The following is a 24,771-nucleotide window of genomic DNA, read 5'->3' as shown; positions in this document are numbered from 1 at the left end:
CCACAACTCACTTTATTCACTTCAACCCAACTTCCCGGAGCATACCCAATTTGCATTCCTTTATTTTTGCCACATTTCAAAAAAAGTTAGGAGTTGCTTACAATTAAAATTCGCTTGACAGCTGGATGGAAATAGAAAGAGGAGATGGAGAGGGAGAAAAAAAAAAGGTAGAGGCAGACTGATACAGAGAGATAAAAGGACAGACGGCATTTGAGGCCTCAGCAGGCAGAGTTGAAAAGAGAATGAAGGTGAAAAAAAATATCGAGAGAGAGAAACAGAGCAGCCGTGAGAGAAGAGGTGAGGGAGGACAGCAGAGAGACATCTGCTGCAGTTGCATGAGAAAAGACAAAAAAAAAAACTCGCTCACAACATGGACAGGTGTAATATTATATTACTTTATTTATCTTTTGTACAATGTAGTTATAATACAAATATGTAGGTTTAAATACAAAAATTCTGTAAATAAAGATTAAAATAAACTCCACTGGTTGTTTTGTTACCATCACTAAAACTATGGTTTTACAATCAAGTTTATGAGGTCATTTAGTTTGCTTTTAATGCGGAACACAATTAACCTACACTTAGAATTTGGAGGGCGTGCAAACAAGTCTTGGGGGGTGGTGGCGGTGGTTGTGGTGGGGGATTATTTCCAATGAAAGAAAAGCCTTGATTTTCATGAGCAACTCAGTTTTGTCTCGTTAAGGAGGGGAGGGTAAAGAGAGGAATTTGAACTTGGTTTTGTGGAGAGGAAATATCAATTTGTCCCGTAAAACAAAGGAAGAAAAACCTGGGTGGACACGAGAACGCATAAATTAGGGCCTGTGGCTATGGCGGCAAATCAGATGGGGAGTACAGCCCCAGGAAAAGCACCAACTGGCCAATTAAGATGTATGGAGTTAATGAGCAGGAAACCTAATAAACAGATTCATTCAATTGAAATCTCAAGGGGCGTAACAGTTCTGCAGGGAGGGAGGTGTGTCTACTCAGATTTAACATTACTGCTCATGTGAAGAAATATAACATACAGTACAGAGCAACAATACAGCCTATACTCCTATGCCTCCAATGGAAAAAAGGCCCTCTACCAAACACATTTCTACTGGAACATTTTGTAATGTTGCATCCTCTTGGATAGACTTGTATGACTCATGCCACGGACCGCACGTCGAAAACATGTGAAAGCTTTCAAGACATTGTTGGAGTTAAGGTTAACTATATAGGGAGTTGCACGTAGAATAAAAGAAAATACCTCTTGTTTATGTGACGGTAGATATATAAGATGCAACTCCTTCCTAAATATGATCAAAGTGAGTAGTTTTTTTTTTTTTGTTTGTTTTTGTTTTTTTTTTTTTGAGGCAGGCTTACAGAGGTGGGGGACATGATGCTGCAACTTGAACTGGCTCGGTCGCAAAGAAGATATAAAGAGACAAATAAAAGGCGGTTACGCGATGAATGTGTCTTTGTTAATGATATTTTCACACACTCAATCTCTCTCTTTCTCCCCCCCCGTGTCTTTTCCTCTTTCATCCCATCTTATCTCGTTTTCCTTCCCTCAGACTTCCTCTGTTTCGTTCTTGTAAGGCATATAACCCCATTCTCCCCTTCAGTCTCTCACATACAGCTTTTCCTTCCGTTTTCTTTTCCTTCAGCCATCTATTCTTCTGCCACACCACATTTTCCCTCTTGGGCAATCTGTTCACTCAGCTGCATTCAACACAGCTCGAAACCTGGTTGTCAAAATGTATGCATCACTGATTTACCCTGTACGTCTTTCTGTTATTTTGTTCCTTCCCCCTACTCTCTTCCCTTTCATAGTCAATCCTGCTGAACAGCTTGTAATGAATGGAGTACTGCTGCTACTGATACAGTAGTAGTGAACACACACTCCTAATGTATATGATGTGACTATACCCTGTGTTTGAACTCTTAAAAGGATTTAGCAATACTGGAATGTAGTGCATCTTTTTTCAACCAGTTACACAGTGTTGAGTGTTTTTTTTTTTTTTTTTTTTTTTTTTTTAAATTTCCACTGAGTTTGTTAAAGTTCCTTGGGTTTGTCTTCTGGAGAGTTACACTGAGTCCAAAGGGCTGTTGTGCTGTGCTGTTGTCCAGAGTGGGTGTTGGATATCCTGAAGCATTTTTTTTCTTTTTCTTTTTTTTTTTTTTTGCGTCTTGGTGCCCTTCAAAGAGGACTTCATTAGCAACAGAAATGGACTGCGGTGCCAAAGTGAAGTCGTATCAACTTATCTGGACTGAGCAGCATCGGAGCATTATACATGAGGGCTGATGGGTGGAAGAAGCATGCCGCTATTTACAATAACTCTCATACACGTCGTATTATGTACTGCTGTACTGTCAGCCCTGCAATTTGGTTTTTACTACATAGTATTTCAGTCAAGTGACTCAAGTTTCTCACAATGCTTTCTCCTTCTACCTCCACCTGTCTACATGTCTGGTTCCCTCCTTTACAAATCAACAAAAATAAATATATAAGGGGGAAAAAAACAACACGCTCCTGAAACACTGCTTTAAAACTTGATTTTTGAAATATATATAACTTGTTAAGATCCAAAAAAATAAAATACAATAAATAATAAAATCATTTTGGCCATCAATCTCTTCTACTATTGGTCAGTATGTCCTTTTGGGTTGGTAGAGCGGGATCTCATATCATTGGTAGTCCTTTTAGGTCTCCAAAACTCTGCTGTGCTTGGCGAATATGAGCATCAATCCCTTTTTCAGTCAATGAATCGTACTTTTTCTCTCTCTGCACATCCTGTGATGTAGCCATGTTTAAAATTTCCAACTCGGCCAAAAAACAAAACAACCAAAAACTTCTCATGGGAGTGGAATGCATCTTAGAGTCCCCTTTTCAAGAAATCACTGAACTATGCTCCCCCTGCTGCTTTCAGGGTGCACACACATACAGGGACTTGGAGCAGGTAAAGTAAATCCAGAAGTGAAAGCAGGAAAGAAGAAGTGGGGAACGCAAGAATTGAAAGGGGTCAGTCCATCATGTTTGGGTCTGGTTTAGTGAGCTAGAACCCTGATCCTCCAATGGCAGCCCAACAATCGGCCAATGTCATTCCTAGCTCTCATGGGAGCGTAAAGAAAGCAATTAACTTCAATATACCATCAGCTCCTATGAGAGCTGTTGGCAAGCTGTTGGGCTGTCACAGGGCAGATCCTAGGCTAGTTCAGGGACCTGCATCCTTTTCTATGCAGAGATGCCGGAATTAGCACCTGGCTATCACAGGCTATCTCCAGGGCTAGCGGCTACGCCTTTGGGAAGCCAACTGTGGCTTAGAGCTCAATCTCAAACGTCTTTTGCAGATCGTTGGAAAACGGGTTGGCCGCTGCAGTTGTTGCCTTGCTTCCAGGCTGCTGAGATGCCGGTTTGCTCTCCAGTGCTGCCCACTTGGCCTCAAAACGCTCTGCTTCTTGGGAGTCGCTGGCCGCTGGGGCCGTTAGCTGACTGCCCTCTGGTGGCCAGCTGCTAGCACTGCCACCATTCCCACCACTATTGGAGGTGCCATTTTGGAGGCCCAATGTACCGGCGTTACTGCTGCTGTGCGGCGGGAGGCCATTAATGGCTGTAGGTAACGGCTGGGTGGAAGAGAACGGTGGCGTGGAAAACCCTCCAGTCTGTCCAACTGCACTAGGCGCTCCAGCAAAAGAATGGTGGCCAACTGTCCCGAGTGCCCCGACTTTGGCTCCTCCTCCAACCGAGCCCATGGCTCCACCCGCACCTGATGAGCCAGTGGCGGTGCAAAAGACATTGGCCACCATTTGCGATGGCGTGATGCCCACCACAGGCACGCTGGCGTTGGGGTAGGTCATACTGCTGGCCAGGCCTGGCATGTACGTCTGCATGGGTACGAAAGCCGGCTGGACAGGCTGGCTGGCGAACATTCCCACAGGGGCCGGGGTGGCGTCAAAGGCCAGGGGGAAGGGCTGCATGGAGCTTGGGAGGGAGCCTGGGGGCCCGGGGAGGGCGGGCTGGATCATGGGGGCCCCAGACATGCTAGGACCCGACATGGTGGGGATGGACATGGAGGGCAGAGACATAGGCGGACCTGACATTGGAGGACCTGGTATAAGTGGAACTGATGATAGCGACATGGGTGGAAGGGGCATTGGGGGCTGGCCTGAGACAGAGGAGGGGCCCGACATGAGGGGATTGGACATGGAGCCCAGGGACATGGAGACAGTAGACACCGGTGCAGCTGATAAGGCCGCCTGATTTGACATGGGCTGATTTGACATGGAGGGCGGTCCAGGGATGGTGGGGATGGCGGGACCTGGAGGAGGGGTCTGCTGCTGAGCCTTGACAGCCTTGGCGACCTCCTCTAGCCATCGCTCAGCCTCAGACGGTGTGCGTTTGTGTCCGCTCTGCATCTGCATCGCCACGGAAACCGGAGGAGGAGAATTGAGCGGAGAGTCCGTCTGCACCCAGTTAGAAGTGGCTGGACAAAAAGTAGGAGTAGAGTTAATAAAGTTAACTAACAATGAAAGGAATCTGCAGATTATATTTTAGCACTCTTGACGGCTGTAAAAAAGTTTCAGAATAAATTGTAGATTGGCATAATATTAACTAAAGAAGAACTATGAGGCAAAGTATGTTGATCTTTGTTAGTTCTTACCCTGCAGGGGGGCAGGAGGGGGTGGCAAGACAGGGGGCACAGTGCAGGCCGGCGGGCCATTGATGGAGGAAGTGTTGGAGAAGAGCTCGTCCGACGGTTTGGTGAAGGAGGTGTTGATCTGGCTACACAGGGCATTAATACTACTGTCTCCCTCACCTGGCACCCCCATATCCATCTCTGGAACTAGCAAGAAAGGGCGGGACAGTATGGGGAGAGGACAAGTGCGGAAGTGGGGGGAAATTGTGAAGAGAAAGGAGAGGAAGACAGCGAAAATAAGGGCAAAAGCAAGAGAAAGAGGAAGAATGGTGGATTAGGAGAGTAGGAAAGGAAATAGGTTGGGTGGGAGACGAAAAGACAAAGAAGTAGAGGGAGAGACAGCAGGAGGACAGAAAGAGGGAGAAAAACATGTTTATTCATTTGTGTAACAGACCCAGCAAGCATCAAAAGCAAAGAAACTGGAGCGGATACAAAGTTTGAGGCTGGCAGCCGCTGACCTACAAAGCAGCAAAAAACAAGGATCTGTAAGACAAACACGGCATCTGTGTTAATCAGGACCTTCTTCCTAAAAATAAAAAAGGGTTCAGTCAGTCACGAGTACCTCTCCAGTCCTCACAGAGAAGTCTTGGGGCTTATGAATGACCCTCTGAAGAAGAAGCAGTTCATCTGTGTTCAATGTTGTGTCATGCCTGTGTTTTGCATATTGGGATGACTCCACAGTGGTGAATTTAGCCCAGTTTAGCCATTCCAGTACATATGAGCTATCTGACCTGTGATGGATTAGGCAGTATAATGTCCCATTCTTTTGTTATCCCAACTCTGCATGCAAAGCCCACAGATATAAATAGATATAAGGTCTAATTCTCCATTCCTTGTCCTCCGGCCCCTCCCTGCACAGCTAAAGCAGTTTCTCTAAGAGAGAAACAGAAACAGACTTAGTGTATTGTTAAAACCTCTTTGTGACTACGAGCTCTTTCTCTCTATCTCTCCTCCCCTCTTCTCCCTTTTGGTTTCCGTCTACCTCTTCTTCATCCTTCTCTCCCTGTTTTTTTCTGTCTCCTCATTTACCCTTTTTACATATTTGTTGGATGTTTTTATCCAAAGCTGCTTGCTACCACCATGCGTAAACATTTTTGTACATTAGTAATAAAGGATATCAATCCAGATCCTACATAATACGTAACCTCCTCATTGCTCCTAACCCAACATTTTTTTAAAATGTCATCCTGCAAAGCTACCACCATACTTATATATATATATATATATATATAGGTGGAAGAAATAATGCCACATCTTCACCCTGAGAAGTTTCAGCTCTCCATCCTTGGCATTTTTCAAAGTATGGCAGCCATTCATCTTCTACTTTGAGTATGTATTTCCATGTGTGGCTTGTCTAAGCCACCGACATCGCCATTACTGATCATTTCATTGTTTATTCAATCTATAATTTACATGTTTCGTTTTGAATGCTAGATGAGTTGTCTTATGATGATAATAAGGCTGAGACAGATGTGCAGTAGTTCACGTAAAGTAACAGGCGAAAAAAAACAAGAAGTTAATGAAACATCATCAAAAACTTGCAAAGTCACAGTTAAGGTGTGTAAAGACTTACTGTTGCACACAAAGCAAAATACAACTTTCACCGGGTGCCATTCCTTAAATATGACTTCTGTAATAGATGGGTATTTTGGATTGCATGGTTGTAAAAGTGCTGTACTATATTATGTTTTCATCTTTTTTCTTTTTCTTTTACTTTATTTAAAATGATCATGGCACCATACTGAGTCCAATATGCTATATGAGCCAGCTCCTGTGTTTCTCCCTCAGACTCTCTCTGTTCCTTGTGTGACTACAGGGCTTGAATTATAGTGAAGGGTGCACAGGGTGGCTAGGGGCCGATATAAGGTCTCCCATTAAAGATTTCTTGCAGCTTTGTTCTGCAAAGACCAGCCCTCTGATCTCATTTTTTCTCCCCCTCTGTTCTTTTCAATGTCCCATGGAGTTCAGAACCACTCGAGGCGCTCCATATGTGGCAGGGGTAGCATGCATGGGCTCCAGTTAACATATACTACGACCTTGAATGGACTGGGTACAGCTGTGTGTGCGTGTGTGTGTGTGTGTGTGTGTGTGTGTGTGTGTGTGTGTCCTTTCTCTGAGTGAAGTGGCAGCTTTAAGGGCTGGTAGAAAGCTTGCTGAAGGCTCTGGCTAACCAGGATAGCTGATTGACCGCACAGATCAATACACACATTGTTCAGAGAGCCACAAGGGAGCAGAGAGGTTGTGGAGTTGGCTGCTGCTGCTTAGTGTGTGTGTGTGTGTGTGTGTGTGTGTGTGAGAGAGAGAGAGAGAGAGAAAGAGAAAGACAAAGAGGGATACATTCATATTGCATTAAATGTACCACCAATGGAATAACCATCATGAAAGAGGGAGAAAGAGACAGAGAGAATTCAAAGGAGCATAAACGAAAACCAGAATGAGAGAAGGAGTTTAATATTCTGATCAGAGGAGTCCTTCAGTCAACTCTCTCATCTCTACTAATGACTGTAATCAGCCTTGTTACCGAGTTCTGATCCTGTGGCACTAAACTGAGCGGGTGTGGCTGTGTGTGTGTGTGTGTGTGTGTGTGCCTACTCCAACCTGTAAGGGGTAAGTCAGTGAATAATAATTATCCTTAGCGAAAACCCAAGGGCTCTCAGAGTCACATGGGCTCAGCCATCAGTGCCGTTACTAACAGCATTAATGATAACACTTCACATAACAACCACCTTTTATCTCCGCCCTCATGCAGCGAATCGCACGCACCTTGAGTGTGAGGATTAAAGCGAAGGATTACACCTTATCTGCATAAAAACATGAAGATAAATGCATCCAAGATGTGCTTGAGATCACTGCTACTTGCTCAGACCCCTTGAGTGGAAGGGGAGGAGGGGGTGCCTTTTGACGCCACATTGAAGCAAAATGAAAAAATGATAGTGTTTCCAGTCCTTACTGATAACACAAGTGGGAAAAAACTCTGTTTGTTGACTTGTGTATTACCAAAAAAGGAGCAACACAGACCACCTGTGGCCAACAGCACGCTAATTGATGAAGACACGTTTTGAAGTCCACGGAAGGATGAAAAACAATCTGACTGCTCCAGAATGTGCTTGATCTCTCCAGGAAGACATACGTGTTTGAGTCTGCATGAGAGAGACACAGGATGCTCTTATGTAAGTGAGGATGCTATAGATGTGTTTCAGCAGGGTTCCCACTCTGTGCCCAGTGTAAAACACCCTGATGTTTCCATGACTCTCCATAATGAAAATATTGAATTTCCATTACCCATTAACATGATGTTTTGTTCCATGTTGAAAGTGTTAAGCACACTTCAGATTCAGAGGTCTTATTATTGGTTTATTTTGCCAGGGAAGTGAACATGACATGAACACAATGGAAAATAAATATTAGGTTTGGTGAATAACTAGTTACTTTTTCTTGTTTGTTTGTTTGTTTGTTTTTGTTTTTGTTTTTTGCACTTTCCCTGTCTGGGATGGACCTTTGGAAATTCTATGCCCAGTAAGAACTCTGTTTTAATGACCGCTGTGAATGAAATTAGAGCTATGTAAGTCATCTCTAGATGATCTACAAAATTCATGTTGAAGTTGAAGCTGAAATCTGAAAAGGCATCTCAGTCTCTCTGGGTTATGCTGTTTTAATCATCTGGCTGATGTATTGTAATACTGGCCATTTAATGAAAACTGAATATATTTGACAGCCAGTGCCATTTGAAGGAGTCTTCTCTCTTCATTTGTATGTTAAGTACGTCTTAAACCAATACACTTTGACTAAGACATTGCTAAACAAACCATTTCCACTGGCATACCCTTCTCGTTAATGGGAAGCATCAGTGCTGCCAGTGAGAGGGCAGGACTCCTGGCCAATAAACAAGGCAGAAGCAAGTCTTCAATTTGGTGAACATGCAGATCAGTCACGCACGGGTGCTCATGCATGGGAGCATTTTCCATAAATGGTTTATTTAGCTGTGTTTTAATGAAAGTAAACTGGCTTGGGGCATTCTAAACACACAAAGGGAGAACAAAGACTTGGATTAGACAAACGTAGAGAATTGGAAACTTTTTCTTTCTGCTGCTGTGATGACAATTTGAAGTGAGAGAATGGTACAAAATGCTGTATGTACTGCACTGTACTGTATGTATTGTTTTCAGGTCACGTTTTCCTTTAAGTAGCTACTTAACAATTTGATTAGCATGGCTTTTGATGGATAGATTCACATGGTGGAAATGCTTTCCAGAGGCATTTCTACTCTGTGGGAAAAAAACACTGAATACTTTTAGTGTTTTGGGCATGAAAGTGGACACATTTAAACACACTGAATAAAGGCACAATGTGTTGGTTTGGTGGCAGCGTCAATCCAAGAGTTTTGGTCTTGGTTGGTCTTCAAAAACCCATTAACACTCCAACCCTGACTCTGCTTTGTACAGGATATATTTTCAAAACCAACGTGATTGACGGGGGAATGCGATTCTGCAAAGGAGCCACCACGAGGCTTCACCATTGGACCCAACTAAACAGGAGTACGAGGATCGCCATAAACTTGGTCGACATGTGTGAGTCTCACTTCAAAACTTCTCCACTCACCAGGGTTCTTGGCCTGGAAGTCGGTCTTGCGCTGCAGTGTGGATGGCAGGTCGTTGAGGCGGAGTGACAGCTGCCTCTTGAAGGGAGAGTTCTTCTGGCTGAGAGCTGGGAATCCCCGAAATGAGCCCTGGCGCACCAGCTGCTCTATGGGCGCGTGGCGGCGAGGGATGGCATGGGGCCCGCCAGGTTCCGGACGCTCCACGGGGGATGCCGCACCCTCGGGTGGGGAGGCTGTACCAGGTGGCAGGGCAGGGATGGCAGAGGGTGTGTCTGGAGAGGGAAGAGGGCAGAAAGGATGAGAAAGAGGAAATGGGAGGCGTGACAATCACCACAGCTCTGTAGTGGCATTGCATTTGCTTTAAATCATTGTTTGAATAACTGGAATAGTTGCATTGTCTAATAAGATTGGCTTGTTTTCACATGGCAAAAAAATTCCAACAAACCAAAATGTGAGAGCTGTTGCCCTGCTCATTTGTCAGGCAGCAAAAGAAGCTCTGTGTTGCTTGATTTTTTTTTTATTATTGTCCACTTTGTATTTCTGGGACCTTAAAAGGAGCAGCTGAAAGTGGCATTTGATTTGGTGGGCCAGCTTTCAGATATTTCTTTACCTTTCTTCTTGTCCTGCAGCTTCATGATGTCATCTCGGTCCCCGCTGCCGCCCTGCTGGCTGGAGGAGGAGTTGACGCGGAAAGAGCCCTCGCGGACAAAGGAGGTGCGGCTGGCGTCGAAGGAGGCCGTCACGCCACACTCCTTCTCCCGGCGCTGCTTCCTCTCCAGACAGGCGGCGAAGGCACAGCCCACCGCGTGGCTCAGTCTCTCCCCCTGAAGGAACGGAAGGTAACAACAGCAAATACATTATGAATTTACATATTTACTCTTAAAGTGGATGAAGAGGCACCATCCAGCACAAAATCACAACATCAAGGTCATCCCACATCCCACTTTCTTTCCCATTGTGGGGAAAGAAAGTTCAGTCTTGGAAAATGTGCATTAAGGCTTTGGAGAGAGAAAACAATGACAACACGATGATTAGATGATTAGGTGGCTTAATAGGTGATTAGTTGATTGTTTTTGTTACAGATCAAGATTTTTTCAATGATTATGTGCAAAAAGTGTGACAGTCGTGCATGTCAACCCTCAAATCGACTGCGTACGTCAACATACAATGAAACTGCTGAACAAGGGATCAGTTTAGGACACGATTATCAGCCTAAAATCTCTACTGTTGTCAAACGTCAAGATGAGTTCATGCCCCGTGGCACCGATTGCAACTAATCCCAACCACTCTGCAATTAAATCCTACCTTCCCACTGAGCCTGCCTCCCACCCTGTCTGCCTCCTCTCTCTCTCTCTCTCTCTCTCTCTCTCTATTCTCTCTCTCCACGGGCAACTGTGACACCCCTAGGAAAGGCATTTCAGTTCGAGATAGACAGATAGGGATGGAGAGATGGAGAGACTGTGATAGAGGTGGAGACAGACAGAGCTAGATAGATAAATAATTCCCCGGTCTGCAGTCTAATCTCCTATTCTAATCCCTCAGGACTGTGCTGTGCTCAGTTTCGTCCGGATTAATAATCTAACTCACAGCCTAAGCTGGCTGAGTTGATGAACCCACAGTCAGCCATGATGGTACTGGTCCTAATTGTGGTCCCTTTTAAACTCACACTTGTCATGCATGAGTCATGCAAACTACAGTCTGTGTTATTGCTATTATAAAAAAATATAATAGCACTGATTTACTGTATTCAGTACTCAAACATATTTAGGTCAGAGGCATTACAGAAACAAGTGATTCAGACTGTTTGCTAGTCTGATAAACCTATGATATCTAAATGATGTGGTGACTTTACAGCGGTGATTAGAAGTGAGACCTTTCTGGGTTGCTACTCTCTTTTCTTTACAGTTTTTCAATGTCCATGAGAGAATGAAGCTGCACTTTTAAATAAGATTTTGAATACAGTAGACAAGAATGACTTCCCTGGTAATTGTCAATTACTTTGTATCCAAGCTATGAAACTGTATTTCTGCACTGAGGAGAAAATGCAACTGTGAGAAAATCCCCGAGAGGTGGATGGAAGGTTAATTGGCCCCTTACGGAGTCTTTGAGAGCCATGAAGCAGTGGCAGATCCACCGTCTGGTGGTGCCGTCCCGGCAGATGTAGGAAAAGGCCTTGTCATAGTTACGATCTGGAGCGCAGAAAGACACCTTCTCTATGGTCTGGTCCACAATGAGATCCTGAGAGAGACACACGCACGCATATAAAGAGACAAAACAGAGAGAGAATGAAGGTCAGAGAGAATCAGATTTGACAGCTCACATAAAACAAGTCAATCAAAACGGATTCAACAGTTAGATCACATCAAATCACATCTGATGCAGTTTCATTTTTCCAACCGTCAGCTCAGCCGACAACTGACGTGAAACATGCGCACAGTACCGAGCGCGGCAGCTCGTGCACCCATCCAATACTCGACAGAGCGCTTTCAGCCTCTGTTAACCCCATGAAGCCCTGCTCTCGATCATCTATTTACACACAAGAAAATGAGTGTGCGAAATGACAGTGAAACCCCTTTTAATCTCCTGGATGTTTGCACCACTTGTCTGTCCATCTGTAAAAGGGGTTATTCAGCCTGTCTCAGTGTCTACAGTGACTACAGAGGAAACTAAGAGGGCCCCTCTCTTTCTCTGTGTACATTAAGGGGCCCCTGCTCACCTCCCTGACTCACAAAAAAAGAGAAAGAGTGGGAAAACAAGAGCGGGTGAGTGGAGAAGAAAGGGAGGAAAGAGGTCTCACACACTCATCCGCGCACTTCCGTCCTCTCCTCAAATGTCGCGGGAAACAAAGAGAGGGGAGGATGAGGAGAGAGAAAGACGGAGGGCAAGGAGGGGAAAGGAGGAGAAAAGAAGGAGGGATGTGAGGATAAAGAGGTGGAAGAATAATAGCCCATTCATTGTGAGCCAATTAGTGAATGAAGGGGGCTGCTGGTACCGAGGTGAAAGGCTGCGTAGAGATGAGTGTGTATATGTGTGTGTGTATGTGTGTGTGTACATGCATGTTTCCTCGGCACTGGTACAGTGGTTTTTTTTTTTGTTTTGTTTTTTTTGTATGCTTGTCTGCATTATGAGAAATACACTGCACACTTATGTGTTTTCCGGGCATTTCTCATTTCTTATGCGCGTGTGGTGTGTTTTAGGTGCAAGGAGAGGCAAGGAGAGTGTGTGTGTGTGCCCAAAGGTGACTCAGACTCCAGTCACCACATCACTGAAAGGAGGCACACACACACAGTGTGGCAGCACGTGACTCAGGGCGTCTCATTTGTGGGAAGACGTTTGTCTGCCTTGAGCTTGGGAAGCATCTTGAGCAGAATAAAACGTTACTGTTTCACTCCACTGATTCGTGAGTTTATCAGGGTCATGTGGAGCCTCGTCTCTTGTCTTACACACCCACACACACACAGTTTGCATTCACAGGTTGCGGGAAAGAGTTCAAATAACGGGTATGTGGGCGCTTCTGGGGGGTCCTTTGCTGATTCATAGACAGAGAGGCTCAGTATGGGCAAGGAGAGGTGCAGGAGTGGGACGGGAGGAGGAGTAAAAGAGAGGCTCATAACCAAGTGTTTTTATGCTAATCAAATCTTGAAAGGCTCATTATGTCGTTCTGGTGAATGCGTTTTCTGCTATAGCAATGTTCAACATTCAACGTATTAACTGGCTTCAAGCACGCCTCATTTGTATTTTATTTTTGTGACATTTCAAAGATTTGCTTAAATTTCACTTGACAGTTTGATGGACACAGCAGAAAAGCAGCCACGCTGAAAAGAAAAGGAAATGCTGATTCAATCAGGGTAAAAGGGAGGCTAAACACAGTAAAAAAAAGAGTTGAGCTTATCCATATTTTTAAGCCGATTTGAATGTTTACAGTCTAAATTCATAGCTTACCTGATAATGGGAAGTATCAGGAAAATACATGAAAATATTTTTTTCATTAAACTGTTGTGAAAATGTATATAAATACATTTTTTGTTACTGGAGTTCATATATTGCTACTTTACACCAGTAAGAAAGAGAGCAGGGTGGAGGAGAAGAGGGAGAGCAGGACTGGGGAATTGGGAGCGGTGAGGTCATGTGTGAGGCCTCAAAACAACAAAAAAATGAGAGGGAGAGGGGGGTGGGGAGAGAGACAGACCGAAAGAGAGAGAGAGGGAGAGAGAGAGAGGGAGAGCGAAACTGCTCTGTTGGACTTGTGCTCTCTCTCTCCTCTATTCTCTGCTGCCCTTTCTTCTGCTCAATAGATCCACAGCTAGCTGCACTCACTATAGGAGGCCTCCCTAGCCGCCAGACAGTCCTCAAGTGTGTGTGTGTGTGTGTGTGTGTGTGTGTGTGCGTGTGCATGAGTATGTGTGTGTGTGTGTGTGTGTGTGTGTACGTATGTGTGCATTTACTTCATCATCCCTGCCCCACTAAGCAACTCCTGCAAGCAACCGTGAGTCAGATCACACACAGTATGTCAGGTCTGAAACTATACACACACACACACACACACACACACACACACACACACACACACACACACACACACACACACACACACACACATACATATGCACACGGGGGCCCAAATGAGCCTGCGAGCACTAGTTTAGCTGGTGCATGGTGGGTCCTTCTGTTGCCAGCCTGAAGGTGACATCATCACACTGTTGGTGGCAGAGGGAGGGAAACAGCCCAGGTGCCATAGGTGAATATGAGAAAATGAAAGAATCTGCACAGAGTCTGCACACTGCTGTGAGAATGGGAGGTTTTACCTCTTATTCCTGAAATGGACAAGTCAAAACTGCAAACGTTCAGTGAACTGTTACTGGCAAAATCAAAAAGTGACTAATAAAAAACAAATTGGTCACTAATGCCTATGAACTTCACACTATTACAACTAGTGAAATTACAGTGATTAGAAACTGGCAAAATAATGGGTAGTGAATAAAAAAAATAAGCACTAGTGGCTTTTTTTTTTTTTTTTACTGACTACTGCATTTTAATAAATAAATGATGGCCTGCGACACAACAACAGAGGGCTTACTAATACCATCAACATTTCAGCTCTAAAGGATCTGTATGAGGAACTTCCAATTTTTGTCAGAACTCCATTTGTGCAGTTTAAAAAAAAAAAGGTGAAAACTGGTAATATATGCCAGCATGATGACTTTTTTAAAGACTGTTTTTGCCGTTTCTGCTTTAATTGACAGACAGAGAGAGAGACAAGAAAGGCAGGGGAGAGAGAGAGAGGAGATGACATGTAGCAAATGGCCTGAGGTCAGATTCAAACCCAGGACGCTGTGGCCAGGACTGAGCTTTAACAAATGGTACACGCTCTTACCAGGTGAGCTACCGGGGCACCCCTGGCATGAGGGCTTTTATTCTGTAGATGACCCTGATGTCTGTCCCCAGACTGCAGAAAATACGGGACAAGGTGATGTCACTGTGATGTCACCTGTCTTCCCAAGAAATGATGTTCCGGGTGTCACAGGTTGTATTTTTGGCATCTGTGCAGTAGAATAAAGGGTGGGGCCCGTCCACAAAGCTTGCCCACCTGTAGCCTGGGCCTATTCTCATTGCCGAAAAGAGGACCATGCAGATAAGCTCCTGTACATGTGTAAGAATTCGAGCAAATATTTTCTTAATGGCACAATTATTAGTTTTAAAGCCACCATAAGAACACACATTAGAGGAAATGAAACTGGCGATTCTGACTGACTATTATTGGCTTTACATTATTCTATAAATACAATGGGGTGGGTGGAGCTTCATGTTGTCAACGCCAGTTTTGGCTCATTGGCTCCCCCAACTCACCTCCCATAGCTGAGGGAACAAGCACAAAGTGGAAGAAAACAGGGATCAAATCACATTATTATGAAAATAAATAAGCTTTTAATCTACAGTGCTATTAAAATAGCCCCTAAAATAAAGTTTCTTTTTTCTATTAACAATTTGCCTTGAATTTGTTTTTCCTCACTTGATAGAAGTATCTTTGCAGACTTGTGATTTTTGTTTTTTTATGTCTGTCCTGCACTCATGCAGTTAAGATAGATGCATGATAAAGTTTCTGTTAGAGAGGATCGGGACTTTCAGAGTCATCTTTGTCCTCTTTAGATTAGTTCTTTGTTTTCATCCTACTATACTTTGACTTTTTGGGGTTCTTGCACTCTTTGTTAATTACCAGTGGGCAATTTTATTGTCATGGAAGCAAGGAGCTAAAATGGATGACGCAGACAGAAGTAATGTGAGGAAAGAAATAGCGAGCGCCGGACACAAATTTCCCCTCCTTGTCTCCCTCATGCAGAGGGTGATGAAAAGGGTTCAGAAAGAAAGCTAGGGGAGGATCTTAAATCAGGAGAGGATTGAGAAGAATACACAAACGCACACCCTTGCTTACCTTGGTTTTGTCATCCACCACCCTGAGTCCATCAGCCGACACCCACAATACTGCTTTGACTGTCTTTTTTCCCATCTGGAGAGAGAGAGAGAGAGAGAGAGAGAGAGAGAGAGAGAGAGAGAGAGAGAGAGAGAGAGAGAGAGAGAGAGAGAGGGAGAGAGAGAGAGAGAGAGAGAGAGAGAGAGAGAGAGAGAGAGAGGGAGAGAGAGAGTGTTAGAAACTGGCACTGAGGCAAGTGATCTATGGATGAGTCGGGTATGTGTCTTTGGCCTCATGGGTAAAAGTGTATTCCTTTAAACCTGCAGACCGAATGCACTGCAATCACTTCACTACCTCACAACATCCACTCTGAGAATTAGCAAGCTCCAACCAAGAAAAATCAATTTTACTACTATCCACGAGTGCTGCACCAGATCCATCCTCGCTCTCCTCCCATTCGCCTGGACTTGTGCAGCAGATTGGGCAGACAGTGGAGAGGTGGGCAGAGCTAAAAACTGTGCCAGCTGGCACCGAGACTCATTTCTCCAGAGGAGGGCACCAGGCAGCGCTAATAACACACTCAGCATGGACCAGGCTAAAAATACACTGGCTACAAGACACATGTGTGTGTGTGTGTGTGTATGTGCGCGTGCCTCATTGCACAAGTGTGTATGTGAGTGTGGGGATGTTGACGCATGTGTGGGTGTGGACGTGTGCTTGAGCGGGCAAATAAATGTGTGTGTGAGTGAGTGAGGGAAATAGAGAGCGGCAGACAGACGGAGAGTGAGAGCACTGCAGGAAATGGCTTTGAAAAGCGTAGCAAACCGATAAGGGGCCTGGATTTTGCATAATCCCACTGAGAGGAAAAGAGGGAGGAAGAGAGAGAGAGAGAGAGAGACAGACAGACAGACAGAGACAGAGAGAGAGAGAAAGAGGAGGTGAAGAAACTGGGAAGGATGGAGGGAAACGAATGCAGAAGGAGAGGAAAACTAAATGAGGGAGTTGAAAAAGGGAATAAAAAGATAGAGAACTCCTGAGGAAAGCTTGCAGAAAAGTTGCGCTACTAAATAAAAACGATTCAGAGACAGACAATAAAGAGGTAGAGGAATGCTGTGTTGATCCAGGAGGGGGGGCTGAGAGAGGGAAAAAAAGAGGAAAAAAATGAAAAGGGAAAAGTGGAGAGAGACGACAGAGGCGAGGATGAATGCAAGACGCATTTCACCCACGCTTGTTTACTCTGAGATGATTTTGTCAGTCAGGTGGTTTTAGCCTAACTTGTTTTGACAAAGGTAGTGCTTTTGTTAAAGCAACTCCTGTTTGGGAGGAAAGCTGCAGATTGGTTGATTATCATGAATATAACAAATGTAAATTTAGACACTTTTGGTGGGCAATCCTGTTTTTCAAACGCTCTCCTTAGAGAAGTCAACAGATGTGAGGACTGTGAAGAAAAGTGCTTTCTGCATCGCCGTTGAGGCCGTGTATGTGTGTGTGTGTGTGTGTGTGTGTGTGTGTGTTTGTGTTTGTGTGTGTATATCCGTCTGACACTGGTCAGTCTGTGTCACTCTATTCACACGCTCCCTATCCGAATCTAGCTTCCCAGGGGGTGAATTGTGTGTGTCTGTGTGTGTGTTTGTGTGTGAGTGTGTTTATATGGGTCTCTGTGTGTGTGTGTGTGTGTGTGTGTTGGTCATAATCTAATTTTCTGCTCTGTTGGGTGTAGTAGGACCAGACAGACAGACAGACAGACAGACAGACAGGCAGAAGGACAGACAGACTTATGAATGAATAGAGAGGCAGATATGAGATCAGACCTACCAGGGCGATGTGGGAGATGGAATTGGTTAAAAAAAAAAAAAAAAAAAAAGTCTGGAGAAAAATAACAAGCTGTAATCCTGAGAGAGAAGGGAGAGGTAGCTGCAGAGCGAGTACTGAACGTGTGTGTGTGTGTGTGTGTGTGTGTGTCTTTGGTCGATGCTACGCTGCATGAACACGGGGTGATGGGGTCTATAATGAGCCCCAGTGAAGTTAGTAAATCCTTCGGGTGAATATAACTGCATCTATACCTCCAAACATACCACCAATACCGCAGCAAGGGCCAATAAAGTGTGTGTGTGTGTGTGTGTGTGTGTGTGTGTGTGTGTGTGTGTGTGTGTGTGTGTGTGTGTGTGTGTGTTTGTATGTGTGTGTGATACTCACAACTTTAAGCGTCTTCACTGCCTCTTCGCATACATGCATCCCTCTCGACTCCTCCACCTCCACCAACCCCAGGTACTGCAGAGAGAGAGAGAGAGAGAGAGAGAGAGAGAGAGAGAGAGAGAGAGAGAGAGAGAGAGAGAGACTTTTTGATTTCTGATGTTCTTCAAGGAACCATCTTGCAACAACATGAAGAGATATATATCTACAAAGTGTAAAAACTCATCTTTTCCCAAATGCATCTACCCACCCACCTACACACACACACACACACACACACACACACACACACACACGCACGCACATATGCACACACGCACACAACAGACAGACAGACTATATACAAGACTCTATAGAAACTCCCTTATGCCATACACATTTAAGCACTGACAGTCATTGTGTGTGCAAAGACTGCACAGCTCATATCCTTCATTAAAAGACAAACACACCCATACAGTTGAAAAAGAAAAGGAAAGAGAAAGAGAGGTAATATAAAACCAACCAGAGCTTCATTAGTCGCTCTCAGTACTTCTGTAAGTGGGATAAATCTGACAGGTAATTCAAGCAAATAAGCAGCAAACAAGACGCCGACTCCGGATTTACAGCCACGTGTTGCCGCTGATAATGAGGACGCGAGTGTGTGAGAGGGAGACAAAGCTATTTTACCACCTAACATCCCCTCAGCTGTGTTTCTGTGCCCTGCCCTGAGGCGTACGGAGAGCCATGGGGACGCAATTAAAGCTCGAGCAGCTCTTGGCGAGTCAGAAGTCAAGCGAGGAAGAGGAAGACGAGGAGTCTGCTTTAAAGGGAGTTAACAGACGCTCTGTGTCAAAGCCAAGGAAGCTGTAAGCTAACAAGTTGAAATTTTCAAGTTGAGGCAGGGCACATAGGAGGCATCTTTTTAATGATTTGGGGCAATTCTGAGATAAGTTGCATTATCCCAAGGCAGCTGCTACGTTAAATGGTGAGAAACTTAATGTTTTTAAGTCTTGCTATTTTATATCCAAAAAATACTGTTTAACTACCTGGCACTACTTTCTACTTTTCTCAAAAGAATGTAAGCTGCTACAGTTTGTTGTCTGATGTTAGACTCTATGCATCTAAAAAACCCTCTGCAGCAGATCAATACCTCATTCCTCATCTAAAAAAGATCCAATATCAAACTACATTAGCTTTACTGAGCTATTTTAAAATTCATGAATCTGAAGGACATTTAAGAAAAAACTACATCGATATGTTATTACTAAATGGCCTGTCTTCTTACTTTGTGTATTGCGAGGGGCTTAGCATCAAAATTGTGTAATTAAGGAGGGACTCATGGGCAATTTCAGTGTCTATTTTGTCCTTTTGTACTTAAAGGTGCACTATGGGAAATTGAGGGTTGTTTGAGGTAAGGGCTGTTTAGACTAAACTGACAAGAAAAAAAGTGGAATAAACATGTAACCATGCAGACTCAACCTGCAAATTTCATGCTTTTTTGTCAGTGGAGTCTAAACGGTCTCCACTTGAATGCAATTTTACATAGTGTGTCTTCAACAGGTAGGTTAGCCAACAGGCCAATTTCCTCAATTCCTAGTAATGCCTCAAAGTATTTTTTTTCCCGCTCCGTATTGAGCTCAGGAATACATTTTGTTCCCTATCTGCGCTCAGGCACAGCAGTTATATAAAGAGGTATTGATAGTGACAATCCTTTTGAAGTGAGGTAGAGAGGGAAAGATTCTATCTCAAGAGATGAAAGAGAAAAATGAATAGGGAAACCAGGAGGAAAACTAGAGTATCAACAAGAGAGACATTTTTTTTGTTTTTCATGCTGCCATCGCTTGTTGTGTGAGGCTCCACTTCGCTGCCCATCTCGGGACCATCAGGAGCGTTTCCCATTAGCCTGCCTCGGCCACTTATGACGTCTTTTCTTACACCCCGCTCTCCCTTCCCTCGCTCTCCTTACCCATCTTCTCTGATTCCATATACCTCTCTCTCTCTCTCTCTCTCTCTCTCTCTCTCTCTCTTACTGTGTTATTTCATATCTGCCCTGTCGCTCTGTCCCCTCGGCATGCCCTCATCCCTCACCCTGTCATTTCCTCTCCTCTCCTTCATCTATAACTCCACCTCGTTGTCACCCCACCTCCCCCGCCCACCCGTTCACTTTCTGTCGTCGCTGCTCCGGCTCTACAACAAATCACATCAAGCCTCAGAGCTCAGCGAACACTACGCGCGGAGAGCGGTGAATTGGGCCATGAACAAACTTCTATTTACATTTACATTTCAGCTGAGAGGGAAGGGCTCCGTGTTTTGCTCAAGGACACTTCAGCGTGTCTGTTGCGCCGACTGAACCTGGGACCTTTTGGGATGTGAAACTGTTATTTTAATTGCACGTCTCCCTGCACATCTTTTTACATCCAGACATTTGCATTTGAAGAAGTGAATTAGTGAAGTCCTAGAGGCCAAAGACAATTTGCATTACATTATATTTAACATTTTACTCATTTATCTGGTATGAGCGCACACATAATGTAAGCTTAAAATCTGACATCACCAATATTGTAAGCAACCAGGAGAATGAGATCAAGGGTCAAACGTGAAAAACCCTGACCATAGACGATGGATATTTATGTGCTCCTAGATTATTTGACTGTACTACTATATGTAAGAGCCAGGTAGAAAAAATTAGTCTTTTTAACCAAAAACAAGTTATGATAAGGCTGTAATTTCTGCTACTGGCATGCACGGATGTCTTCTGTGTACACCTTCCATAACGTCTTCAATTAGGCATCTCAGTTTGATTGACTCTCCATTTTGGGTATATATTCACATATGGTGCTGAAGAGTTGGAAGCCTTTTACAGGATCCACAATAACCCAAAATTCACATTTCCAGTAGCAAATGTAAACCCAACATTTACAGTGAATAAGACTCTCAATGTCTCAGTGTAAAAAAAAAAAAAAAATTAATCAGTTACGTCTATAAATTATGAGTTTAAAAAGTCAGCAGTGGTCCGTCGATGTTTCCGCAGCGGGGTTCAATGGTGCAGTTAAGAAAAAGGTCTGCGAGTTAGTTCCCAAGAACCTCCCTGTGTGCTGTTCAAACACCAGCCATGGGTAGGACTGAAGCGGTGAATAAATGAGGAGCAGTGTTGCAGTGCGGTTGTTATTCGTCCTCGCAGAGCATACACTGATGCTGGGTATGATTAATGCGCCGTGGTAAAGGCCTGAGCCCAGAAAATTTCATTTGCCCTTGGGTGCGGCCTCCTGATTTATTGAGTTGAGGTTCATGTTAGACTATAATGATGAACTTCTTACCCAAACAAGGACTCTAACTTGCCTGTGCAACATACATTTATAGATATATGGCTGTCTGTTGTGTTAGGCTCTGGTCAGGGCATTACATTAAGAGCTTTACGCTGACAATATGTGTTCACGTTTGGTTATGGTTCAGCTGAGGGTTCGGGTTAGACTGGAACAGTAAGATTTATAACCAGAAACAGAGATGCAGTAAACATATATCTACCTTTTTAGTGGACAAATAGAGTTTATTGACCCTCTTAGACTGTCATAAAGCATGATGTAAATTCATAGTACAGATCACTGAATCGACTGATGCAAGTTATATGAAGATGTAGGGAAAAAGGCATAAATTATAATGTTTTTCTAACGATATGACTGATTATGTTGGTAATTTGGCGCTACATTGATCACCGACTGGAGGTCACAGTTACCCACTTTTTAATTTACTACTACACTGCTGAATGAAAATAGAAAAAGTCACTCAGTACGGTACAGTAGGCAGCTTAATTGGCTGGAGTGTGGCACACAGATGCTCAGACAGCAAAGTTACATTTTCCCTTGCGTACTTTGTGCCTCTTAAAGGGATAGTTTGGATTTATGGGCGTGTTGGCGGGGTTTTACTCACTGCTGGTGATATTGATGCAGGAACATTGTCTCCAGAGGCGATCCTGAGCTTGAGCCACAAAAAAAAAAAAACTTGCTAAAAATCTTTAAACTGTCCACAAAAGTACAACAACAATGCATTACAGTGTGTATCCCTAAACTGCCACTACAATATCTTGGTACTATTTTGTTCGCTCACTACATTTTACTACACACTAGAGCCTATTTACCTATCATTCCACCCATCGGTACTGCAATCAGAAGAAGGCGCAAGAGTGAAAATTTACCTAGTAACACACTTATTTTATAAGTGAACAAAATAGTTCCAAGATACAGCATCGGTCTATAGTAGGAGTGGTTAGGGTTAAGTCAGAGTTGGATGGGGGTTGTGTGTTTTTGCCCCATTCTGTTTGCCTGTTTCTTTGTTAACAGGATATGTCTTAAAAGCTATGAAGAGATTTGAATGGAACTTGGTGGAAAGGTGCATCAACGGGTGTGGAAGATGAACTTTTCACACAGACTGGGTGAAGTGGGCGGTGGCAGTGGGCGGGGCTTGTAATAAAATCGCATTTAACTTTCAAACAGATTCAAGAAACATCACGAAACTTTGAGGAAAGGAAGCACTGACTGACTTGTCACAACTGCTGGGGGGTGCAGGTGGGTGTGATTAATGTCTAGTGAATGTCCAACATGTGGAACTGGCATATCTTATATAGTGCTGATGGAGGTGTGTGCGCTACTTCATGTTTTTCTAGTGATGGTGCATTTTGTTGTGGATGGGTTCAACATTTTTAGGAAGCACTGTGTGGCTTAAAATATTTGCCATTAGTTGACTGCTAGTTAGCCACAACTCTGCCCACAGGTGTCACCTCAGGAGATAATGTCCATGCACTGACGCCACTGGCAGCGAGTCCGGTCCAGCAGCTAGATCCTTACCCGGACAGCGAAGTTACATTTTCCCTTGCGTACAGCCTCCTCGTCGGCCTGCCACTGGTGCGGTCTGCTGGCCTCTGGGACGTAGGTGGGCTTCTTCCTCCTCAGGCTCTGACGAAGCTTGTTCATCTCCGGGGTCACGTGCTCCCTGGTACTGCGGGCACACAGAGGATCTTGGTTTAGTGGCCTGACATGGCTTATTTTTTGAGTGCACAGGATGCAACAAACACTGTGACCGTTCATCACCTTCACTGTCATCCGTCACCTTTTGAGACAAAGAAAACTGCATCTATTACAAATTGTTTTTTTGTTTTTTTTTTTCATTTTCTCCTGACTGTAAGACTCATTAAAAGGCACTTTTATCATGTGAGTCAACAGCAGGGTGTAGCTATAACCCTAAGAAACAAGAGGCTCTAGTGTGCCGTGGTGTTACATGAGTGCTGCGTACACAGAATGCACTTCTGAATTTCATAAAGATCTACGAGTGAATTGGGATGCACTTCATTGATTAGCTCGCGCTCATTATACAGCAATCATCCCCAACAAGGCAGTCAGTACATTAGCTTCATAAACACTTCCCGCTGCGACGCTTCATTGATTTTCCATTCAGAGACAGCCTGTACAAATCACACAGGTAGAGCGAGACGCTAATGAACACAAAGCATCCAGCGAGCTTTCATCCCTCCAAGAAACATCAAGAGCACTGAGTGAATGTTGATCAGCAGAACACGCGCACGTGCACGAGCACGAGCACACATGTACGCTTGCAAAATGCAAGGCACACACACATGCACACATTTCAATCTTTTTCTGAAGGCCTGCTCTCACTCACACTCTCCCTCTCGCTGCCGCTTAATTAGACCATTCAGCCTGCTGGCCTGTTTAGCAATGCTAATTTCCGAGCGACGCATAATGAAACATGACGCTATATCAAAATATGACCTGTTTAAAAATGATAATTACTGTTTTCATGCCCCCCGCAGTCACATTCTCCCTCTGCATTCAAACAGAAAAAATGGACCAAAATAAAATAAACTCCCTCTCTTGCTCGTCCTCTGCCTCTGAAATGAATCCACCTCCTCCCCAGCTCCTGTTGTCCATCTTCTAGTTTTAAACCTGAATTCCCTTTAACGGAGAGAAGAATAAGCTTCATTAAAAACAACAAACAGTAAACAATGTAAGGACCTGAAAGCTTTTACAGGATTACTAAGACCAGAGGGCAACTGTACGAAAGTAAAGCAAAAGAAATGGAGTGAGAGCTTAGAAGAAATCTAAATGATTTGACTCTCTCCCATTTAAAGACGTGCTCTCATCTTTTCTTACCATCTGCAAGTCCCACACGCAGGCATCCTGGCTACCAGATTTCACAGGCGATCAAAGTGTCCAAGTGTTTGCTTAAGTTTAGAAGTTTGAGCTGAAATCATGCATAATAAATGTGCACAATAGTGATCTGTACAGAGGAATGATCTGAGCCTCTTCTCTACCGCACACAGAACAGGGTTTATGTGTATATATAAACACACACACACACATCAGTTCTCATAATCACGGCTAACTTACGGGTAATGGGTGTAGAGACATGGTCTGCCGGAAGCGTGTCAACCGAGGCGCGCGCACACACACACACACACACACACACACACACATGCCTGCACAGACACACACACAAGCATCCTGACTTGTGTGTAACGTGGAGTATTCAGACGCAACTGGTGCAAATCAGCCCGAGTGGTTTTACTCATCCCTGGCATGTGCGGCATGCGTCCTCTGCCAAGAGTTACAAGGCTGGGCCCACAAATGCACACACACACAAACACACACACACACACACTTAAACACAAGCCCCTCTGCAGCAAGACCCGCACACATGTTGAGACTTGTGCCAGTCATTTCTGGGCAAAGAGCCAAATGACTGGCACCTGGCTTGCATCCACCACTGCTGGAGCAGGTGTGTGTGTGTGTGTGTGTGTGTTTGGGAAGGAGATGGGGTGGGGAGTTAAAATTAGCCAGTGTTGCCCCACAAAGGAGCTGCAGCAGGAATTATTGGAGCAGGGTGAAGGAAAGGAGGCACAAGGA

At 44.3% G+C, this 24,771-nt stretch overlaps 1 protein-coding gene across 3 annotated transcripts in view; it reads right to left on the bottom strand.

The window, feature by feature from the left end:
* Positions 1-374: 374 nt before the first annotated feature.
* The window catches only part of numbl (NUMB like endocytic adaptor protein), a 64,735-nt gene continuing 40,338 nt past the window's right edge, over positions 375-24,771 (bottom strand). For 2 of the 3 annotated variants that reach the window (XM_030066233.1, XM_030066231.1), the window contains exons 2-9: positions 22,699-22,849; positions 17,882-17,956; positions 15,707-15,781; positions 11,374-11,514; positions 9,887-10,100; positions 9,279-9,548; positions 4,644-4,826; positions 375-4,466 (exon numbers count right to left, since the gene is read on the bottom strand). In XM_030066233.1, coding sequence (XP_029922093.1) covers positions 3,304-4,466; positions 4,644-4,826; positions 9,279-9,548; positions 9,887-10,100; positions 11,374-11,514; positions 15,707-15,781; positions 17,882-17,956; positions 22,699-22,824 — 2,247 coding nt within the window. In that variant the 5' untranslated portion in view covers positions 22,825-22,849 and the 3' untranslated portion in view covers positions 375-3,303. The remainder of the gene's footprint in view (positions 4,467-4,643; positions 4,827-9,278; positions 9,549-9,886; positions 10,101-11,373; positions 11,515-15,706; positions 15,782-17,881; positions 17,957-22,698; positions 22,850-24,771) is intronic. The other variant, XM_030066232.1, reaches the window with a different exon arrangement.

This window comes from Myripristis murdjan, chromosome 13 (genome assembly GCF_902150065.1).
Source record: "Myripristis murdjan chromosome 13, fMyrMur1.1, whole genome shotgun sequence".
Classification (NCBI taxonomy): Eukaryota; Metazoa; Chordata; class Actinopteri; order Holocentriformes; family Holocentridae; genus Myripristis; species Myripristis murdjan.
The sequence above is the reverse complement of the archived record's forward strand: the minus strand, read 5'-3'. Positions and strand labels throughout refer to the sequence as shown.